At 69.9% G+C, this 19,641-nt stretch overlaps 4 protein-coding genes across 4 annotated transcripts; 1 reads left to right on the top strand and 3 right to left on the bottom strand.

The window, feature by feature from the left end:
- The first annotated feature begins 112 nt into the window (after nucleotides 1–112).
- LOC142406849 (alanine aminotransferase 1-like) lies at nucleotides 113–8,994 on the top strand. The gene is made up of 11 exons (XM_075495775.1): nucleotides 113–356; nucleotides 3,238–3,327; nucleotides 3,433–3,541; nucleotides 3,625–3,755; nucleotides 4,902–5,145; nucleotides 5,779–5,858; nucleotides 5,935–6,071; nucleotides 6,778–6,952; nucleotides 7,771–7,926; nucleotides 8,169–8,281; nucleotides 8,606–8,994. The coding sequence occupies exons 1-11, from the start codon at nucleotides 123–125 to the stop codon at nucleotides 8,694–8,696; spliced, it is 1,560 nt and encodes a 519-aa protein (XP_075351890.1). The 5' UTR covers nucleotides 113–122; the 3' UTR covers nucleotides 8,697–8,994.
- Nucleotides 8,995–9,174: 180 nt separating this feature from the next.
- Nucleotides 9,175–12,757, bottom strand: LOC142406537 (alanine aminotransferase 1-like; the record flags this gene model as incomplete). Its single annotated transcript, XM_075495485.1, has 7 exons — nucleotides 9,175–9,302; nucleotides 9,758–9,870; nucleotides 10,344–10,499; nucleotides 11,985–12,156; nucleotides 12,236–12,369; nucleotides 12,441–12,520; nucleotides 12,637–12,757. Coding segments are annotated over 7 exons (867 nt in total), but the record flags the coding sequence as incomplete, so codon positions are not given.
- Nucleotides 12,758–13,119: 362 nt separating this feature from the next.
- LOC142406536 (alanine aminotransferase 1-like) lies at nucleotides 13,120–14,467 on the bottom strand. The gene is made up of 3 exons (XM_075495484.1): nucleotides 14,236–14,467; nucleotides 13,567–13,656; nucleotides 13,120–13,284 (listed from the first exon to the last, which is right to left on the bottom strand). Exons 1-3 carry the CDS (start codon nucleotides 14,368–14,370, stop codon nucleotides 13,120–13,122), a joined length of 390 nt encoding a protein of 129 aa, XP_075351599.1. The 5' UTR covers nucleotides 14,371–14,467.
- Nucleotides 14,468–15,270: 803 nt separating this feature from the next.
- Nucleotides 15,271–19,087, bottom strand: LOC142406464 (uncharacterized). The gene is made up of 12 exons (XM_075495410.1): nucleotides 18,972–19,087; nucleotides 18,744–18,838; nucleotides 18,351–18,636; nucleotides 18,102–18,262; nucleotides 17,727–18,012; nucleotides 17,482–17,642; nucleotides 16,917–17,202; nucleotides 16,676–16,836; nucleotides 16,319–16,604; nucleotides 16,078–16,241; nucleotides 15,717–16,002; nucleotides 15,271–15,628 (listed from the first exon to the last, which is right to left on the bottom strand). The coding sequence occupies exons 2-12, from the start codon at nucleotides 18,826–18,828 to the stop codon at nucleotides 15,475–15,477; spliced, it is 2,316 nt and encodes a 771-aa protein (XP_075351525.1). The 5' UTR covers nucleotides 18,829–18,838; nucleotides 18,972–19,087; the 3' UTR covers nucleotides 15,271–15,474.
- Between the last annotated feature and the right edge of the window lie 554 nt (nucleotides 19,088–19,641).

Here is a 19,641-nt window from a genome sequence, read left to right as displayed (position 1 = left end):
CCCGGGGCGGTGCCGGTGCCGGTGCCGGTGCCCGTTGCCCGGGGCGGTGCCGGGGGGCGGGGGGGGGGGTGGGGGGGGTGGCTCCGTCTCCGCCCGGGGCCGGTGCCGGTGGCCCCGGGGCGATGCGGGCGCTGAGGGCGCTGCGGCCCCGCAGGCTCCCGGCCGGGCGGGCCATGGCGGCGGCGGCGGCGGCGGCGGCAACGGGACCGGGACCGGCCCCGGGCTCGGGCCCCGGGGGGGGCCGGGGGCCGGTGCTGACCCCCGGCACCATGAACCCGGCGGTGCGGCGGGTGGAGTACGCGGTGCGGGGCCCCATCGTCACCCGCGCCCTGCAGCTGGAGCAGGACCTGCGGCAGGTACCGCGCCCCCAAAGCGGGCACCCCCGGGACCCCCCCGGCACCCCCCGAGCCGGGGAACCCCCGGGACCCCCAGAGCTGGGGAACCCCCTCCGGGCACCCCCAGCGTCGGGGAAATCCCCGGGACCCCCAGAGCCGGGCACCCCCAGAACTGGGGAACCCCCTCCGGGACCCCCAGAGCCGGGACCCCCAGAGCCGGGACCCCCAGAGCCGGGGAACCCCAGAGCCGCGCACCCCCAGCGTCAGGGAAACCCCGGGGACCCTCAGAGCCGGGCACCCCCAGAGCCGGGACCCCCCCGCCCCCCGGGACCCCCAGAGCCGGGGACCCCCCAGCTGGGCACCCCCAAACCCGGCACCCCACCTCCGGGCACCCCCAGACCCGAGGACCCCCCCACCCAGGCAGCCTGGGCACCCCCTAGACTGGGGACCCCCCCCGGGAACCCCCAGAGCCGCGGTACCCCCAGACCCAGCACCCCCCCCACCCAGGACCCCTACCCCTGGGGAACCCCCAGAATGGGGACCCCCCTCCCCGGGCACCCCCAAACCTGGGAACTCCCAGCCTGGGGACCCCCCTGAGTCACCCCCAGAGCCGGGGACCCCCCCCCCAGCTGGGCACCCCAAAACCTGACACCCCACCCCCGGGCACCCCTGAACCCCCCCACCCAGGCCCCCCTACCCCTGGGGAACCCCCAGAATGGGGACCCCCCCCGGACCCCCCCAAACCCGGGGACCCCCCACCCGGGACCCCCTCACCCAATCACTGCCCCCCCCCCGGACCCACCAGACTGGGGACCCCCCCGAGCACCCCCAAACCCTCCCCCCCCGGCCCCCCCCCCCCCCCCCCGCAGGATATCGGGGTGCAGGATCGGGCCCCCCCCCCCCCGCCCCCCCCTTGTCCCTGCACCCACCTGGGCCCCTTCCCACGCTGCCGTGGGACCGGTTGGGTCCCATGGGTGGGGGGGGGGTGGGTATCCCATGGGTGCTGGGGGGTGACCCATGGGTGCTGGGGGGTGACCCATGGGTGGGGGGGGCCCAGCACCCATTTTTTAACACCCCCCCCCCCCCCAGCACCCAACTCTGGACACGGGGGCAGGGTGCCAGCCCCGCCTCGCCCTGGCACTCCCTGTCCCTGGCACCCAGCCCTGGGCACCCTTGGGTGCTGGGTGGGGGTGGGGTGGGTGCTCCCCTGGGGACGCCGACGGGGTCCCCCAGCACCCCCAGGGGTGCTGGGGGACCCCGTCGGCGTCCCCAGGGGAGCCCTGCGTCCCCCCCATGCCCCCCCCCCCCCCCCCCCAAATACCCCCAGGGTGCCCGGTGCGTCCCCAAGCTGGGTGACGACGGTGCCAGGCGGGGGGGGGGGGGGGGGGGGGGGGGCAGAGTCCGGGCTCCCGCCGAGGTGGCCAAAGTCCGGGGCTGGGCGGGAGGTGGCCGCGGCCACCCCCGGGCCTTGGGGACGTCACCGCAGCCCTGCCGGGCTGGGGGCTGCGCTCCCCGGTGTCCCCGGGGCCCAGTGTCCCCAGTGTCCCCAAGGTCCCCACGTCCCAGTCATCCCTGAGGTCTTCAACTCCCAGTTGTCCCCAGTGTCCCCATGTCCCAGTGTCCCCGTGTCCCCAGTGTCCCCGAGGTCCCCAAGTCCCAGCTGTCCCCGGTGTTCCCATTCCCAGCCATCCCCGTGTCCCAGTTGTCCTCAGTGTCCCCATGTCCCCAGTGTCCCCATGTCCCAGTGTCCCCAGTGTCCCCAAGGTCCCCACGTCCCAGTCATCCCTGAGGTCTCCAAGTCCCGGTTGTCCCCAGTGTCCCCATGTCCCAGTGTCCCCATGTCCCCATGTCCCAGTGTCCCCAGTGTCCCCGAGGTCCCCAAGTCCCAGCTGTCCCCAGTGTCCCCGTGTCCCCAGTGTCCCCGTGTCCCTGGTGTCCCCATGTCCCAGTGTCCCCATGTCCCAGTGTCCCCAAGCTCCCCATGTCCCAGCCATCCCCGAGGTCCCCAAGTCCTAGCTGTCCCCAGTGTCCCCATGTCCCCAGTGTCCCCAGTGTCCCCAAGGTCCCCACGTCCCAGTCATCCCTGAGGTCTCCAAGTCCCAGTTGTCCCCAGTGTTCCCATGTCCCCAGTGTCCCCATGTCCCAGTGTCCCCGAGGTCCCCAAGTCCCAGCTGTCCCCGGTGTCCCCATTCCCAGCCATGCCCGTGTCCCAGTTGTCCCCAGTGTCCCCATGTCCCCACTGTCCCCATCCCGGGGCCATCACCGGGGTGGGGGTGGCCAGATCCTGTCCCCTGACCCTGTCCCCATCCTTGTCCCTGTCCCTGTCCCATCCCTGTCCCCGTCCCTGTCCCTGACCCTGTCTCTGTCCCCATCTGTCCCCTATCCCCTTCCCTGTCCCTGTCCCACCCCTGTCCCCGTCCCCATCCCTGACCCTGTCCCTGACCCTGTCTCTGTCCCCATCCCTGTCCCCGTGTGTCCCCTCTCCCCATCCCCATTCCTGTCCCTGTCCCCTGTCCCCATCCCCGTCCCCGTCCTTGACCCTGTTCCCATCCTTGTCCCCATCCCCATTGCTGTCACTGTCCCCATTGCCATCCCTATCCCTGTCCCCATCCCTGACCTCATCCTTGGCCCTGTCTCTGTCCCTGTCCCTGTCCCCATCCGTGTCCCCTCTCCCCATTCTTGTCCCTGACCCTGTCCCCATCCCTATCCCTGTCCCTGACCCTGTCCCTGACCCTGTCCCTGTCCCTGTCCCTGACCCCATCCTTGCCCCTGTCCCTGACCCTGTCTCTGTCCCTGTCCCTGTCCCTGTCCCCGTCCCCATCCGTGTCCCCTCTCCCCATTCTTGTCCCTGACCCTGTCCCCATCCCCGTCCCCGTCCCCGTCCCCGTCCCTGTCCCCACAGGGTGTCCCCAAGCCCTTCACCGAGGTGATCAAGGCGAACATCGGTGACGCCCAGGCCATGGGGCAGAAACCCATCACCTTCCTCCGCCAGGTACCCGGGGCTGGGGTGGGTGACAACGGGAGGGGACACGGGGGGGACACCCCGGTGTCCGGGAGGGGACCCAGGCGTCCCGGGGCTGAGCGGGTCCCCCCCCAGGTGACAGCCCTGTGCCTGTACCCCGAGCTGCTGACCGAACCCTCCATCCCCGAGGACGCCAAGGATCGGGCCCGCCGGTTGCTGGCAGCCTGCGGCGGGCAGAGCGCCGGTGAGTGCCCGGCGCTCGGGATGGGGACACCCACCCCGTGTCACCTCCCGGACCCCGTGTCACCCCCGTGTCCCCTCTGCCAGGTGCCTACAGCGCCAGCCCCGGCATCGAGCTGGTGCGGCAGGACGTGGCACGCTTCCTCCAGCGCCGCGACGGCGTCCCCGCCAAGCCCCAGGACATCTTCCTCTCCACCGGGGCCAGCGATGCCATCGTGGTACGGGGACGTCGGCCGTCCCCCGCTGTCACCCGCTCCCCGGGCCGGGTGCCACCCGCCGGCCGTTCCCACGGCGGGCACCCACAAAGGGACCTTTGTGCCGGGGTTGGCGCCGGCCCCGGGACGGGCAGTGCCAAGATGGGGGGGTGGCGGGGGGGTGGCACGGGGGACGATGTGTCCCCGCTGTCCCCACGCCTCCTGGGTGTCCCCACGCCTCCATGGGGCCTGTGCCAGCACCCTGCCCCTGGCACTGCTGTGACCAGGCTCTTCCCACACTGTCCCTGTCCCCATGATGTCCCCTTGGCCACACCATCCCCGTCCCCACACTGTCCCCGTCCCCACACTGTCCCTGTGCCCATACCATCGCTGTCCCCACACTGTCCCTGTCCCCACACTGTCCTTGTCCCCACACTGTCCCTGTCCCCACACTGTCCCTGTGTCCATACCATTGCTGTCCCCACACTGTCCCTTGTCCCCACAGCGTCCCTGTCCCCACACTGTCCTTGTGCCCACACCATCCCTGTCCCCCCACTGTCCCCACAGCACCCTGTCCCCTCACTGTCCCCATGCCCACACCACCCTGTCCCCACACCATCCCTGTCCCCACACTGTCCCCGTCCCCACACTGTCCCTGTGCCCATACCATCGCTGTCCCCACACTGTCCCTGTCCCCACACCATCCCTGTCCCCACACTGTCCCCGTCCCCACACTGTCCCTGTGCCCATACCATCGCTGTCCCCACACAGTCCCTGTCCCCACACTGTCCCTGTCCCCACAGCGTCCCTGTCCCCACACTGTCCCCGTCCCCACGCTGTCCCCATGCCCACACCACCCTGTCCCCACAGCACCCTGTCCCCCCACTGTCCCCACACCCACACCACCCTTGTCCCCACCCTGTCCCCACACCACCCTGTCCCCACGCTGTCCCCATGCCCACACCACCCTTGTCCCCACCCTGTCCCCACACCACCCTGTCCCCCACTGTCCCCACACCCACACCACCCTGTCCCCACACCACCCTGTCCCCTCACTGTCCCCACGCCCACACCACCCTTGTCCCCACCCTGTCCCCACACCACCCTGTCCCCTCGCTGTCCCCACGCCGTCCCCATGCCCACGCCGCCCCTCTCCCCGTCCCCCCGCAGAGCATCCTGAAGCTGCTGGTGTCCGGGTCGGGGGGCTCGCGCACGGGGGTGCTGATCCCCATCCCGCAGTACCCCCTCTACTCGGCCGCCATCGCCGAGCTCAGCGCCGTGCAGCTCAACTACTACCTGGACGAGGAGCACTGCTGGGCGCTGGACGTGGCCGAGCTGCGGCGGGCGCTGGCCGAGGGACGCCGGCACTGCTGTCCCCGCGTCCTCTGCATCATCAACCCCGGCAACCCCACCGGTACCTGGGGACGGGACCCCTGGGCTGGGGACCCCTGGGCTGGGAAGGGGACCCAAGACTGGACGGGGACCCCAAGGCTGGACTGGGACCTCTAGGCTGGACTGGGACCCCTGGGCTGGGACCCCAAGACTGAACTGGGACACCAAGACTGGACGGGGACCCCAGGACTGGGACCCCTGGGCTGGGACCCCAAGGCTGAACTGGGACACCAAGACTGGACGGGGACCCCAGGACTGGGACCCCTGGGCTGGGACCCCAAGACTGAACTGGGACACCAAGACTGGACGGGGACCCCAGGACTGGGACCTCTAGGCTGGACTGGGACCCCAGGGCTGGGACCCCAGGGCTGGGAAGGGGATCCAAGACTGGACTGGGACCCCCAAGACTGGACTGGGACCCCTGGGCTGGTGCTGGGATTCCAGTTCCCTACTGGGACCTGGACTGGGGCTGGCACCATCAGTGCTGGGACTGGGACCCCCAGTGCTCTACTGGTACTGTGGTTGGGACCAGGACCCCCAAAACCCAGCCAGTACCAGGGCTGGGCCCCCCAAAACCCAGCCGGTGCCGTGGCTGGGGACCCCCCCCCCCCCCAGTGCCAGCACCACGATGTCCCCTGACGCCGCGTCCCCCCAGGCCAGGTACAGAGCCGGCAGTGCATCGAGGACGTCATCAAGTTCGCCTTTGAGGAGAAGCTCTTCCTCATGGCCGACGAGGTGAGTGGGACCTGTGGGGTGCCCCCCATCCCCGGGGGGACCCCGACGTCCGGGTGACACCCCCCCGTCCCCCAAGGTGTACCAGGACAACATCTACGCCGAGGGCTCGGCTTTCCACTCCTTCAAGAAGGTGCTCTTCGAGATGGGGCCGCCCTACTCGGAGGTGGTGGAGCTGGCCTCCTTCCACTCCGTCTCCAAGGGCTTCATGGGCGAGTGAGTCCCACCACCAGGCAGCCCCCCACCCCGCTCGCCCCGGCCCCCTGGCCACTGTCACCCTGGGTGCGGGTGGCCGTGGTCCCAAGGGATGCTACAGACCTGGGATGGGGAGGGCTTGACCCGTGGGTCCAAGGGTGGGGGTGGTGATGCTACCACCCCATGGATCTCCTGGGGTGGAGATGGTGATGCCACAGCCCTGTGGGTCCCAGGGATGGAGGTGGTGATGCCACAGCTCCATGGGTCCCACGGGTGGAGATGGTGATGCCACAGCTCCATGGGTCCCAGGGGTGGAGGTGGTGATGCCACAGCTCCATGGGTCCCACGGGTGGAGATGGTGATGCTATGACCCTGTGGGTCCCAGGGGTGGAGGTGGTGATGCCACAACCCTGTGGGGACAACACGACACAGCTCTGTGGGTCTCAGAGGACACAGATGCCACAGCCTGGTGGCTCCTTGTCTGTGGGTTCCCACCACGGACCCCTCTCCGTAGGTCCCATCTGTGGGTCCCTGTCCAGGGCTCCTCCTCCGTGGGTCCCCACCCATCACTCCCTATCCACGGGTCCCTTCTCATGGGTGCCCACCTGTGGGTCCCTTCTGGGGCGGGGGAGGGGGGTGTCTCCATCCGTGGGCTCCCACCCACGTGTCCCTACGTCCCCCACCCCGTGGGTGGGGGTGGGTGCCACCACGGGCCGTGTCGTGCCAGGTGCGGGTTCCGCAGCGGGTACGTGGAGGTGGTGAACATGGACCCCGAGGTGCAGCAGCAGTTGGCCAAGCTGGTGTCGGTGCGGCTGTGCCCACCCGTGCCTGGGCAGATCCTCCTGGACGCCGTCGTTGACCCCCCACAGCCCGGGGACCCTTCGTATGAGCTCTTCATCGCGGTACGGGTGGGGTGGGGTGGGATGGGATGGGATGGGGATGGGATGGGATGGGGATGGGATGGGATGGGATGGGATGGGGATGGGGATGGGATGGGATGGGATGGGGATGGGATGGGATGGGATGGGGATGGGGATGGGATGGGGATGGGATGGGGATGGGGATGGGATGGGGATGGGATGGGATGGGATGGGGATGGGATGGGATGGGATGGGATGGGGATGGGGATGGGATGGGATGGGGATGGGATGGGATGGGATAGGATGGGATGGGATGGGATGGGATGGGGATGGGATGGGATGGGATGGGATGGGGATGGGATGGGGATGGGATGGGATGGGATGGGATGGGATGGGGATGGGATGGGATGGGGATGGGATGGGATGGGATGGGATGGGATGGGGATGGGATGGGGATGGGATGGGATGGGGATGGGAGGGGATGGGATGGGATGGGATTGGGATGGGATGGGGATGGGATGGGATGGGGATGGGATGGGATGGGGATGGGATGGGGATGGGAGGGGATGGGATGGGATGGGATGGGATTGGGATGGGATGGGGATGGGATGGGATGGGGATGGGATGGGATGGGGATGGGATGGGGATGGGATGGGGATGGGATGGGATGGGGATGGGATGGGATGGGATGGGGATGGGATGGGATGGGATGGGATGGGGATGGGATGGGATGGGAGGGGAGGGGATGGGATGGGGATGGGATGGGAGGGGATGGGATGGGATGGGATGGGGATGGGATGGGAGGGGATGGGATGGGATGGGATGGAGAGGAGGTGTCCGCAGCCCAGCTGTCCCGGCAGGAGAAGCAGGCGGTGCTCAGCACCCTGGCGCACAAGGCCCGGCTCACCCAGGAGATCTTCAACCGAGCGCCCGGCATACGCTGCAACCCCGTGCAGGGCGCCATGTACTCCTTCCCCCGCATCGAGCTGCCGCCCCGCGCCCTGGCCGCTGCCGAGGTGCCGTGGGGCTGGGCGGGATCAGTCCCGAGTGCCGTGGGGCTGGGCGGGATGAATCCTGGGCAATGTGGGGCTGGGCAGGAGCAGTCCTGGGAGCCGTGGGGCTGGGCGGGACGAGTCCCAGGCGTTGACCGAGGCCCTTCGCGACACGCGGGGCCGCGCCCTGCCCCGTCGGCGGGCGCGAGGCCGCCGTGCCCGTGCGCGGCAGCGCGCGCGGTGCTGAGCCCTGCCCCGTCCCGCAGGCGCAGGGTCAGGCCCCCGACATGTTCTTCTGCATGAAGCTGCTGGAGGAGACGGGCATCTGCGTGGTGCCGGGCAGCGGGTTCGGGCAGCGGGAAGGCACCTTCCACTTTCGGTGGGTGCCTCAGGACGGGGATGGGCGTCGGGGAGGGGGTCAGGGCTGGAGGTGGGGGGGTCGCAGGTTGGGGTCCCACCGTGGGGCTGGACCCCCCCACCCCGAGACCCCCTGTCCCCAGTTGGGGGTGGCAGGGGAGGTGGGTGCAGGAGGGTGGAAGGTCTGGGGGCGCGGGGAGGAAGGAGGTCTTGGGTGCCCAATGGGTGGGGTGGGGGGTGGTGAGGGGCTTATTGGGGGCAGAGGTGGAGGTATGGGGTGCAGGGGGGTGCCGTGGGGGTGTTGTCCCCCCCCCAGCCCTGGTGCCAGCCCCTGCCTGTACCCCAGGATGACCATCCTGCCACCCACTGAGAAGCTGCAGGTCCTGCTGGAGAAGCTCAGCAGCTTCTACGCCAAGTTCGTCAAGGAATACTCCTAACGCCGGTGTTCCCGCCCCGACTCCGGCACCCCCCGCCCGACACCCCCCCACCCACCCACCAGCACCCACCCCCCCACACTCCCCGCCGGGCCCCGGGTGCCGCGGGCCGGGCCCCTGCTCCGGGTGATCTCGGTGGTCTTCAAGTGCCTTCAACCTCTTTGTGCCTTCCTGGGGGGTCACACCACGTCCCGGGGCTGGTTCCCCCCCGCCGCTGTCCCCGTGTCCCCTGGGGGGAGGTGACACGGGGACGGTGGGCAGGGCCAGCTCTCCCCTCAGAAACCCCACTAATAAAAGGGCAGCGACCAGCCGGGACGAGCTGTGTATCACCTACGACCAGGCACCCGTGGGTGCCCCCTCCGCCCCACCAGCACCCAACAAGGTTGGGCTGAGACCCCCCCGCGCTCGCGCCACGGGTCCCTCGGGGCTCCCTGTGGGGTTGTGGGGGGCAAGCGGAGGCGCGGTGCGATCTGCGGGGGGGCTTTAATGGGGTTGAGGCCGGAGGGGACGGGGCCACGTCAGGAGAAGTCCCGCAGGAAGGCGGCGTGGAAGCCGGTGAGGGCGAGCAGCACCCGCTCCAGCGCCTCGGCCGGCAGCAGCAGCGACAGCCTGGGGGTGGGGGGCGCGGTGGGGACGTGGGTGGTTCCACCCCCCCATCCCCGTTGTCCCCCCCCAAAAAACCTCCTGGTGTCCAAACCCAGTGGTCCCCAACCAGCCCCACCATCCATGACATCCCCGTTGGCCAACCTCAACCGGCCCCCCCCATAACCTGTCCTCACCCACCCGTCCCAGCCAGCCCCCAACCCCACCCAACCCTCGGCCCCCGACACCCAACCCAACCCCCCAGCCCCACCCACCCCACCGGCCCCCCGCATCTCCCATCACCCCAACTTCCCAACCCAAACCATCTCCCCCTGCCAACCCATGAGCCCCCAACGTCGCCCACCCACCACCCAACCCCAAAACATCAACCCCAAGGGCCCCTCCCCACCATCTCCCATCACCCAAACGCCCACCCCAGCACCTCTCGTCACCCATCGCCCCCCCCGCCCCCGCCTGCGTACCCCACGTGGTGGGTGCCCTCCGGCTGCCCGAACACGCTCCCTGGGGCCAGCACGATCCCCGTTGCCTCCAGCAGCTTCTGGCAGAAGAAGACATCGGGCTCCAGGCCCAGCTCCTGGAGGAGGAGGGATGGGATGGTCACCCTGTCCCCAGGGTGTCCCCAGGACGTCCCCAGGACACCCCATGCCATGGGTTTCTGTGCATCTCCAGGGTGCCCCACGTCCCCAGGACGCCCCGTACTACAGGGTGCCCCATACTCCAACCGTGTCCCATGTCCCTGGAGAGTCCTATGGCCCCAAGGTGTCCCATGTCCCCAGGATGCTCTGTACTCCCACGGTGTCCCATCTCCCATGGTGTCCCATGTCCCCAGGGTGTCCCATGTCCCCAGGATGCTCTGTACTCCCATGGTGTCCCATCTCCCATGGTGTCCCAAGTCCCCAGGATGCCCCACGTCCCCAGGACACCCCCTACCAGAGGGTTCCCAATGCACCCACGCTGTCCCACGTCCCTGGGGTGGCTCCTGTCCCCAGCGTGCCCCACTGCCCGGGGCCCCGCGGCCCTGGGGTCCCCCGTCCCCCGGGCGCTCACCCGGGCCTGGCGCAGGGCGCGGGGCGGGAGCTGGATGCGGGGGAAGGCGCGGGCGCCGCCGTGCAGGGGCTGGCAGCGGATGCCGGGGGCCCGGCCCAGCAGCTCCTGCACCAGCCGGGCGTTGTGGGCCAGGTCACGGCGCAGCCCCTGCCTGTGCTGGGGTGGGAGGGGGTGAGCGGGAGGGTGGGGTGGGGTGGGGTGAGATGGGATGGGATGGGATGGGATGGGATGGGGATGGAGGTGGGGATGGGATGGGATGGGGATGGGGATGGGATGGGATGGGATGGGATGGGATGGGATGGGATGGGGATGGGGATGGGATGGGATGGGATGGGGATGGGATGGGATGGGATGGGATGGGATGGGATGGGATGGGGATGGAGGTGGGGATGGGATGGGATGGGATGGGATGGGATGGGATGGGATGGGATGGGGATGGGATGGGGATGGGATGGGGATGGGATGGGATGGGATGGGATGGGGATGGGGATGGGGATGGGATGGGATGGGATGGGGATGGGATGGGATGGGATGGGATGGGGATGGAGGTGGGGATGGGATGGGATGGGATGGGATGGAATGGGATGGGATGGGATGGGATGGGGATGGAGGTGGGGATGGGATGGGATGGGGATGGGGATGGGATGGGATGGGATGGGATGGGATGGGACGGGGATGGGGATGGGATGGGATGGGATGGGGATGGGATGGGATGGGATGGGATGGGATGGGGATGGGATGGGGATGGGGATGGGATGGGGATGGGATGGGATGGAATGGGATGGGATGGGGATGGAGGTGGGGATGGGATGGGATGGGGATGGGATGGGATGGGATGGGGATGGGATGGGGATGGGATGGGATGGGATGGGATGGGATGGGATGGGGATGGGATGGGGATGGGATGGGGATGGGATGGGATGGGATGGGGATGGGGATGGGGATGGGGATGGGATGGGATGGGATGGGATGGGATGGGGATGGGATGGGATGGGATGGGGATGGGATGGGGATGGAGGTGGGGATGGGATGGGATGGGATGGGGATGGGATGGGATGGGATGGGATGGGATGGGATGGGGATGGGATGGGGATGGGGATGGGATGGGATGGGATGGGATGGGGATGGGATGGGATGGGGATGGGGATGGGGATGGGATGGGATGGGATGGGATGGGGATGGGATGGGATGGGATGGGATGGGATGGGATGGGGATGGGGATGGGGATGGGATGGGATGGGATGGGATGGGGATGGGATGGGATGGGATGGGGATGGAGGTGGGGATGGGATGGGGATGGGATGGGGATGGGATGGGATGGGATGGGATGGGGATGGGATGGGATGGGATGGGATGGGATGGGATGGGATGGGGATGGGGATGGGGATGGGATGGGATGGGATGGGATGGGGATGGGATGGGATGGGATGGGGATGGAGGTGGGGATGGGATGGGATGGGATGGGATGGGGATGGGATGGGATGGGATGGGATGGGGATGGAGGTGGGGATGGGATGGGATGGGATGGGATGGGATGGGGATGGGATGGGATGGGATGGGATGGGATGGAGATGGAGGTGGGCTGCACAGCACCCGCCTCTCCTTCAGCCAGAGCGTGGGAGAGGACCCGGTGTTCCCCACCTCCTCCACGGCCATGTGGGAGGTCTCGTTGGGCAGCGGGGGCTCCATGGCCGTATCCAGCATCACCTGCCCCAGGATGGGGGGATACACCGACAGCCCCCACGTGTAGAAGCACTTCAGGACGCTCGGGTCGATATTCACCAGCTCGAAGAAACCTGCTCGGAAACCGCCCCTGGGGGAGCAGCAGGGTGGAGGGGGCTGGGAAAGGGGGTTTGGGGGGGTTTGGGGGGGTTTGGGGGGTCGGTACTCACCCCCCAATCCCCTTGGAGAGAGAGTAGAAGGAGACGAGCTGGACGGTGGAGGAGAGCGGAGCACCCATCTCCCACAGCACCCGCTTGAAGGAGAGGAAGGGGCGGCCGGGGGTGGCCACGTTGTCCTGGAGCACCTGCAGCACCCAGGGCTCAGGGGGGGCCGGGGTGGGGGGCACGGCCCCCCCCAGCCCCCACCGGCACCCACCTCGTCCGCCAGCAGCAGGAGGTTTTCCTCGGCCACCAGCCGGATGACGTCTTCCATGTTCTGCCGGCTCAGCACGTGCCCTGCTGGGGGGACCCCACTCGTGTCCCCTCCCACCGTGCGTGGGGAGCCCACTTTTGTCCCCCCACATGGGGGAAACTGAGGCACGGGGCAGCCACCCGTGTCCCCCCCCACTCACCTGTGGGGTCCCCGGGGTTGACGACGCAGAGCACCTTGGGGTGGCATCTCGCCCGCGCCCACCGCAGCACCTGCCGCACCGCCCCACCGGCCACGGCCCAGCCTCGCTCTTCGGCCAGCGGGTACGGCACGGCCAGGGCCCCCGCCAGCCCCGCTGCTGCCCCATGGAGCGGGGGACCCGGCACCGGTACCAGCACGCCCGTTGGCTGCGCTGCCGTCTCGTCCACCAGCAGCGTCATCACGTCCTGCCGGGAAGAGCCACTGTGGCTGGAGGGTCCTCGGTGTCCCCAAGACCATGGAGGTGCCACCGTTGGTCCCCGTGCCACGCTCACCACCACAGCCGCCGCGGTGCCACTGCAGGGGACGATGCAGCGGGGGTCGCTGGGGATGCCATCGTCCCTTTGCTCCAGGTAACGGGCCACCTTTTCGGCCACGGTCTCAGTGACGTACTCCAGGTTGTACGCCCCTGGGGACGGATCCGGCGTCACCGCATCCAGTGAACCCTCCGTGCCGCACACCCCGTCTGTGAGGCTAGCCCTCCCCACGGCGTGCCCGTCCCCGCCGTACCTGGGCTGCCGCCGTGCAGGTGCTGCAGGATCCGGCCCGCGCGCCGCTTGGCATCCGCCGGCAGGCACTCGGCGCCCAGCAGCTCGGGGTACGCGCAGATGGCAGCCACCTGCGGGGACCCGGCCGTCCCGCCGGTCACAGCCCCCCCCGACACCCTGCGGCACCCCCAGGGTCAGGATCTGGCCCCCCCCACCCATCCCCAGGGTGCTGGGGGGGATGTGGGGGGTCATGGATCCAGCTGTGCCCCACATCTGCTTTGGTGGTGCCTGGATTGATGCTCAATGGCCCCACGGCTGTGGGGTGGGGGTGTCCGGCTGTGGGCCCCCCCCCCCAGAGTGCAGGCAGCCGTGGGGCTCCCCGTTACCTGCCGGAGGAAGGTGAGGGGCTGGCGGCCGGTGGCAACTGCGTCCCCCGAATGGCAGCGGGTGACCTCGGTGAAGGGCTTGTCCTCACCCTTGGGGACAGGAGGTGGCTCAGCGGGGACACCGTCCTGTGTCCCCCCCATGTCCCCCCCTCGAATCCCGGGGGGGCTGGGGGAGGGGGAGGGCACCCCGGAGCATCCCAGAGCACCCCAAAGGATGGGGGACACCAGGGTAGGATTGGTCGCTTGGGGATGTGGGGCTGTGGGGACCCATGGGGACAAGGGGTCTGGGGATGGGGGTGGCTTTGGGGACATGGGATCTGGGTGGTCGTGGGGACCTGGGGGGACTGCAAGGACCTGGGGACCACAGGGACCTGGAGGGGGACACGGGGACACGAGTGGGTGTAGAGATGCAGGTGGCTCTGGGGACAGGGATGCATGGTTGTGGGTGGCTGTGGGGGCCCATGGGGCTCTGGGTGGCCATGGGGATCCCTGGGTGGCTATGGGGACCCATGGGGCTCTGGGTGGCCATGGCCACCCATGGGGCTCTGGGATCATGGGTGGCTACGGGGACCTGTGGGTGGCCAGTGGGACCCATGGGCCTCTGTGGCTGTGGGTGTCTGTGGGTCCCGTGGGGCTCTGGGTGGCCACGGGGACCCGTGGGGCTCTCACCTGGGCCAGCTCCTCCTCGATGGCAGCAGCCCGCTCAAGCAGGGACTGCAGGGGGGACGGCGGTGCGTGCTGGCTGCCGGGGTTCACCGGAGACGGGGGGAGGCCAGTGCCCCCCGAGGTGCCAACCGCCTCCATGGCCGGGGCAGGAGCCAGAGCCGTGGGCGAGTGCGGCCGAGGGACAGGGAGAGAGCCCGGGTTAATGGTTAGCGGCTCGGCAGTGCGTGCCGTGCCGGGGCGGCACGTGGCGTGCCGGGGCGGGCAAGGTCCTGGTCACCCTGCCTGCCCCGCTAGCCACCACGGGCTCCGTTACCCCCGCGCCCGTCCTGGTACCCGCACCCTTGCCCGCCATGTGCCCTCACCGTTACCGGCCCCATTACCACCCCCGCCCCCGGCATTTCCCCGTGGGGACCGTGGCGCCCGCAGCCACGGCCACGGCAGAGGGGACAACATCGGGGCCATCGGTGCCAATGCCGGTGCCTGGCGTCCCCGAGGACTGCAGCAGCGACGACGCTCACGCCGTGGGACGGGGCCCACCGGTTGCCCTGCGCCAAATACCGCTGGGTACCGGGGTTGGCACCGCCGACCTGCCACCATGCCCCGCCCCGGTCCCCTGGCCACCCATCTACCAGGTCTCGGCCACCTGGGCATCCCCGCTGTGCCCGAGGGTGCCCGGCGCCGGGCACGGCAGGTCCTGTGGGAGATGGTCCAGCACGGCTCACCGGCTGCCCGGCGGTGTCGGTGGGGGGTGCCCCGCGGCAGCACACGGGGAGCTTGGCGTCACCCTTGGTGTGGCTTATAGGGTGCTCGGGGGCGTCCCATGGGGTGGCCAGCATGGGTGGCGGGGTGGCCAACGTGGCTCATAGGGTGCCCCGGCAGAGCCCACGGGGTGCCCAACGCCACGGGGTGCCCGGTGCCAGCCGCAGGAGCGGCCCCTTCGCGGTGAGGCCCTCCCGGGGGGCTGCGGTGTCGGTGGGTGACACGGCCGTGCCGTAACTGCACTGGTGGGAGCCCAAGGACAGGCACAAACACCAGACGGGCACCGCGGCAGCGTTTATTGGGGTGGCCGCGATGCCGGGGAGCCCTGATGCCACTGCGAGTAGCCCCCCTCTCCCGGGTGTTGCCAGATCCTGGCACCTGAGCCCCGGGCATCCCGGTAACACAGGGTGGCTCTGGGACAGGGCTGCGGTCCCCTTGTGCCGGGGGGGACACACGAACACGGCATCGTCCCCCCGCGTCCCCTCAGAGGTCGGGGAAGACGCCGTAGACCTCGACCTCGCAGAGAGCCAGCTGCTCCTCCCGCCCCGGGATGGTGACGGTGACGTAGCGGCCCTGCAGCCCCTGGCAGCAGATGGTGCTGAGCGAGCCGGGCCCGGCGTCTGTGATGATGCCGCAGCTGCCGGGGAGGAAGAGATGGGGCTCAGGAGAGGGCGGCACCGGTGGGGCGGTGATGCCCCCCTCCAGCCCCCCCGTTTTCGGCTCACATGGGGTTGTCCCTGCCGCGCTCGGCCGGCGCGTCACCGACGTGGACCTGCGCTCCCCGCAGCCGCTGCCAGCAGCAATCCTGCCGGTTCTTCACCACCACGGCCGCCACGGCGCGGCGCCCGCCCAGGTCCACGCTCCACCACGGCTCCCACTCTCGCCGCGTGTGGCTGCAGGAGCCGTGCTGCCAGATGCCGTCCCGGTTCCCGTCTACAGCCTTGGATGCGATGCCGGCGCCGTTGGCGGTGGAGGATTGCGTCGCCCGCTGCTCCCACGCCACGTTGGGGGCTGCAAACACCACGGGGTGCGTGGGTGGGTGCCGGGGTGCCTGGGCTTGCGGGGGGGACTCTGCCGGCAGCTCACCTCCGGGTAGCGGGGCGCAGCCTTGCCGGATCACCTCCACCTCGCACAGCACCAGCGCGTCCTCCCGGCCGGGGAGGAGGATGGAGACGTAGCGACCGTGAAGCCCGTGGCAGCAGATGGTGCTGAGCGAACCAGGGCCGGCGTCCGTGATGATGCCGCAGCTGCTAGGAGAAGGAGGAGGATGATAAGCCGGCACGGTCCCAGCTGGGATCCTGGTGGTGGTGACAGGGCGGGGGCTTACACTGGGTTGTGCCGGCCACGGTCAACCAGGGAGTTGCCGACGTGGACCTGAGCACCCTTCAGCCTCTCCCAGCAGCAGTCGTGGCGGTTCTTCACCACCACAGCGTAGACGGCGTGCCGGCGGCCGAGATCCACACGCCACCACGGCTCCAGCTCCTCCACGGTGTGGGCGCAGGACCCGTGCTCCCAGTTGCCGTCCCGGTTCCCATCGACGGCGTTGGCGGCGCTGCTGCTGGCATCCAGCACGGAGGACTGGGTGGCCGGGCGGCCCAGGGCCACGTTCTGGGCTGCGGGGACGGCCAGGCTGGGGGTGACGCGTGCCCAAAAGACCCCCCCGGTGCCCCCTCAGCCCACTCACCCCCCGGCAGCGCGGCACAGCCCTGCTCCACCACCTCCACCTCGCACAGGCTCAGCTGCTCCTCCCGGCCGGGGATGGCGATGGTGACGTAGCGGCCGCGCAGCCCGCGGCAGCAGATGGTGCTGGTGGAGCCAGGGCGGGTGTCCGTGATGGTGCCGCACCTGCGGGGATGGGGAGGGGGGTGAGGGTGGGCGAGCACCAAAGCAGCCATGTACCATGGGGCCGGCGCGGTGGCACTCACACGGGGTTATTGGTGCCGTGGCCGGCGAGGGAGTCGCCGACGTGGACGCGGGCGCCCTTCAGCTGGTGCCAGCAGCAGTCCAGGCGGTTCCTCACCACCACGGCCGCCACGGCACGGCGCCGGCCCAGGTCCACTGTCCACCACGGCTCCGGCTCCCTCTTGGTTTGAGAGCAGGAGCCGTGCTGCCAGTTACTGTTCCGGTTCCCGTCCACGGCGTTGATGGCGCTGCCGGCCTCGCCGGCTGTGGAGGACTGTGCCGCTGGGCGCCACAGGGCCAGGTTTTGGGCTGGGGGATGCCACGGGACGGTGACGCCAGCTCCAGGTGCTCACCGCCAACGGTGACCCGTGGCCCCTGTCCCTCCAGGCACCCCCACGCCACGTCCCGGCACACCGAGGTGCCGCCAGCTCAGGGACACGTGTGACATCCCTGTCCCCCACGCCCCCCGCTTCCCCTGGTGCTGCGGGGACCAAATCACCTCTGCAAGGGCTGGGGGAGGTCAGCGCTTGCCGGCGGCCATCCGGCACGTGCCGACTCCCTGCCGGCGGGGGGTCTTTCTGTCCTTACCGCTGGGCGGGGGGACGCAGCTCTGCGCCGTCACCTCCACTTCACAGAGGACGAGGAAATCCTCCCGGCCGGGGATGATGATGGAGACGTAGCGACCCGGCAGCCCGTTGCAGCAGACGGTGGTGGTGGAGCCGGGGCCGGTGTCCAAGATGGCCCCGCAGCTGCCGGGAGGGAACCGTCATGGCTATGGCCGGTGGGAGAGCCCCGTGCTGGGGTGGGGGACCTCACCGGGGGATCCCACTCACACGGGGTTGCGCTTGCCATGGTTGGCCAAGGAGTCCCCGACGTGGACCTGGGCACCGAGGAGGCTCTCCCAGCAGCAGTCGCCGCGGTTGGTGACGGTGACAGCGTATACGGCGTACCGGCAGCCCAGGTCTACGTGCCACCATGGCTCCAGCTCCTTCTCGGTGTGGGCGCAGGAGCCGTGCTCCCAGTCGGCGTCACCGTTCCCGTCCACAGCGTTGGCGGCCAGGCTGATGGCGTTCAGCGTGGACGACTGGGCAACGGCACGGCCCCGTGCCACGTTGGGGGCTGGAATTGCCGGAGGGAGCGTGGCACGAGGCTGCCGGCTCCGGCTGCCATCCTGCCGGCCCCCTGTCGCTGCCCTGGGAGCCCCTCACCTCCGGGCAGGGGGAGGCAGCCCTGCTCCACCACCTCCACCTCGCACAGCACCAGCGCGTCCTCCCGGCCGGGGAGGAGGATGGAAACGTAGCGACCCACCAGCCCGGCGCAGCAGACGGTGCTGAGCGAGCCGGGCCCGGCGTCCGTGATGATGCCGCAGCTGCCGGGGAGGAAGAGATGGGGCTCAGGAGATGGTGGCACCGGTGGGGCGGTGATGCCCCCCTCCAGCCCCCCCGTTTTCGGCTCACATGGGGTTGTCCCTGCCGCGCTCGGCCGGCGCGTCACCGACGTGGACCTGCGCTCCCCGCAGCCGCTGCCAGCAGCAATCCTGCCGGTTCTTCACCACCACGGCCGCCACGGCGCGGCGCCCGCCCAGGTCCACGCTCCACCACGGCTCCCGCTCTTGCTGCGTGCGGGCGCAGGAGCCGTGCTGCCAGATGCCGTCCCGGTTCCCGTCCACCGCGTTGGCGGCGATGCTGATGTTGGGGAAGACGGAGGACTGGCTGGCCGGGCGCCCCAGCGCCGCGTTATAAGCTGCCAAGAGGGGGGTCAGCCCGTCACCGGGGTGTCCCGGCGAGGCTCTGTCCCACCGGGAGCAACCCTGGGAACGTTCCCACTGGTGAGGGAGGGTTTGGACTCACCAGCCGGCGGAAGGAGGCAGCCCTGGGCGGCCGCGTCCTGTGCCAGGACATTGCCGAGCAGCAACAGAGCCCACGGCAGGGCCATGGCACGGGGGCTGCGGAGGAAGGGGGACGCGGCGGTCGGGGACCACCCTGGTCCCCGGGGAGAGGGTCCCACCACGGGGAGAGGGTCCCGACCCACTTCCCGGGTGTAGCCCGAGCCCACTGTCTCCCACCGTCGGCGCTTACCACGAGACGTGCTGGTGAGGGAAAGGCTGGAGAATCCCCGCCGGCCCCTCCCTGATGCTCCGGCCACCGGCACACCCTCACCACCTCCCTGCTCCGGCACGATGCCGGGAAAACCTAAAGGGAAGAGGAGGAGGAGGAAAAATCTGGTGCTGCAGCCGGCCCTCGGCTTTTACCACCCGTGCCGTGGGTCGTGCCGCGAGCCGGGGTTTCCTCTGGGGCTGGTGGAGGAGGAGGAGGAGGGATGGAGGAGGCTGCGTGGCACCGGCGTCCCTCGGGGACAGCACGGACTCGATACCCAGCTCCACCGGTTAATGTTTAAAAGGGTTTTGGCAACGCGGTGGGGTGCTGCTGCGGCATGACCTTCCCGAACCGTGGACGACACCGCATCGGGATGGGATGGCACGTCTGGCGGAGCCCAGCGCCAGGAGGAAACTGGGGCGTGAAGTTCTCCGGTTGGAAACCAGTTTCCACCCCAGCCTTGCCGGGATGGTTTCGGTTGTCCAAGAGCTGCCGGTGGCGAAAACCAAACCGATGTTGGGGGCGGAGGGGGAAGGTCTTCATCCCCTCTGGGCCCCCCCGAGAGCCGGGTGCCAGGGGAAGAGCACCCCGTTTTGGCTGGAAAGGCATGGCGGGGCTGGCTGCTCCGGCTCCTCGCCGGCGCCCTGAGCGG

Source organism: Mycteria americana, chromosome 2 (genome assembly GCF_035582795.1).
Source record: "Mycteria americana isolate JAX WOST 10 ecotype Jacksonville Zoo and Gardens chromosome 2, USCA_MyAme_1.0, whole genome shotgun sequence".
Classification (NCBI taxonomy): Eukaryota; Metazoa; Chordata; class Aves; order Ciconiiformes; family Ciconiidae; genus Mycteria; species Mycteria americana.
Note: the sequence above shows the minus strand (reverse complement) of the source record. Positions and strands in the feature narration are given on the sequence as shown.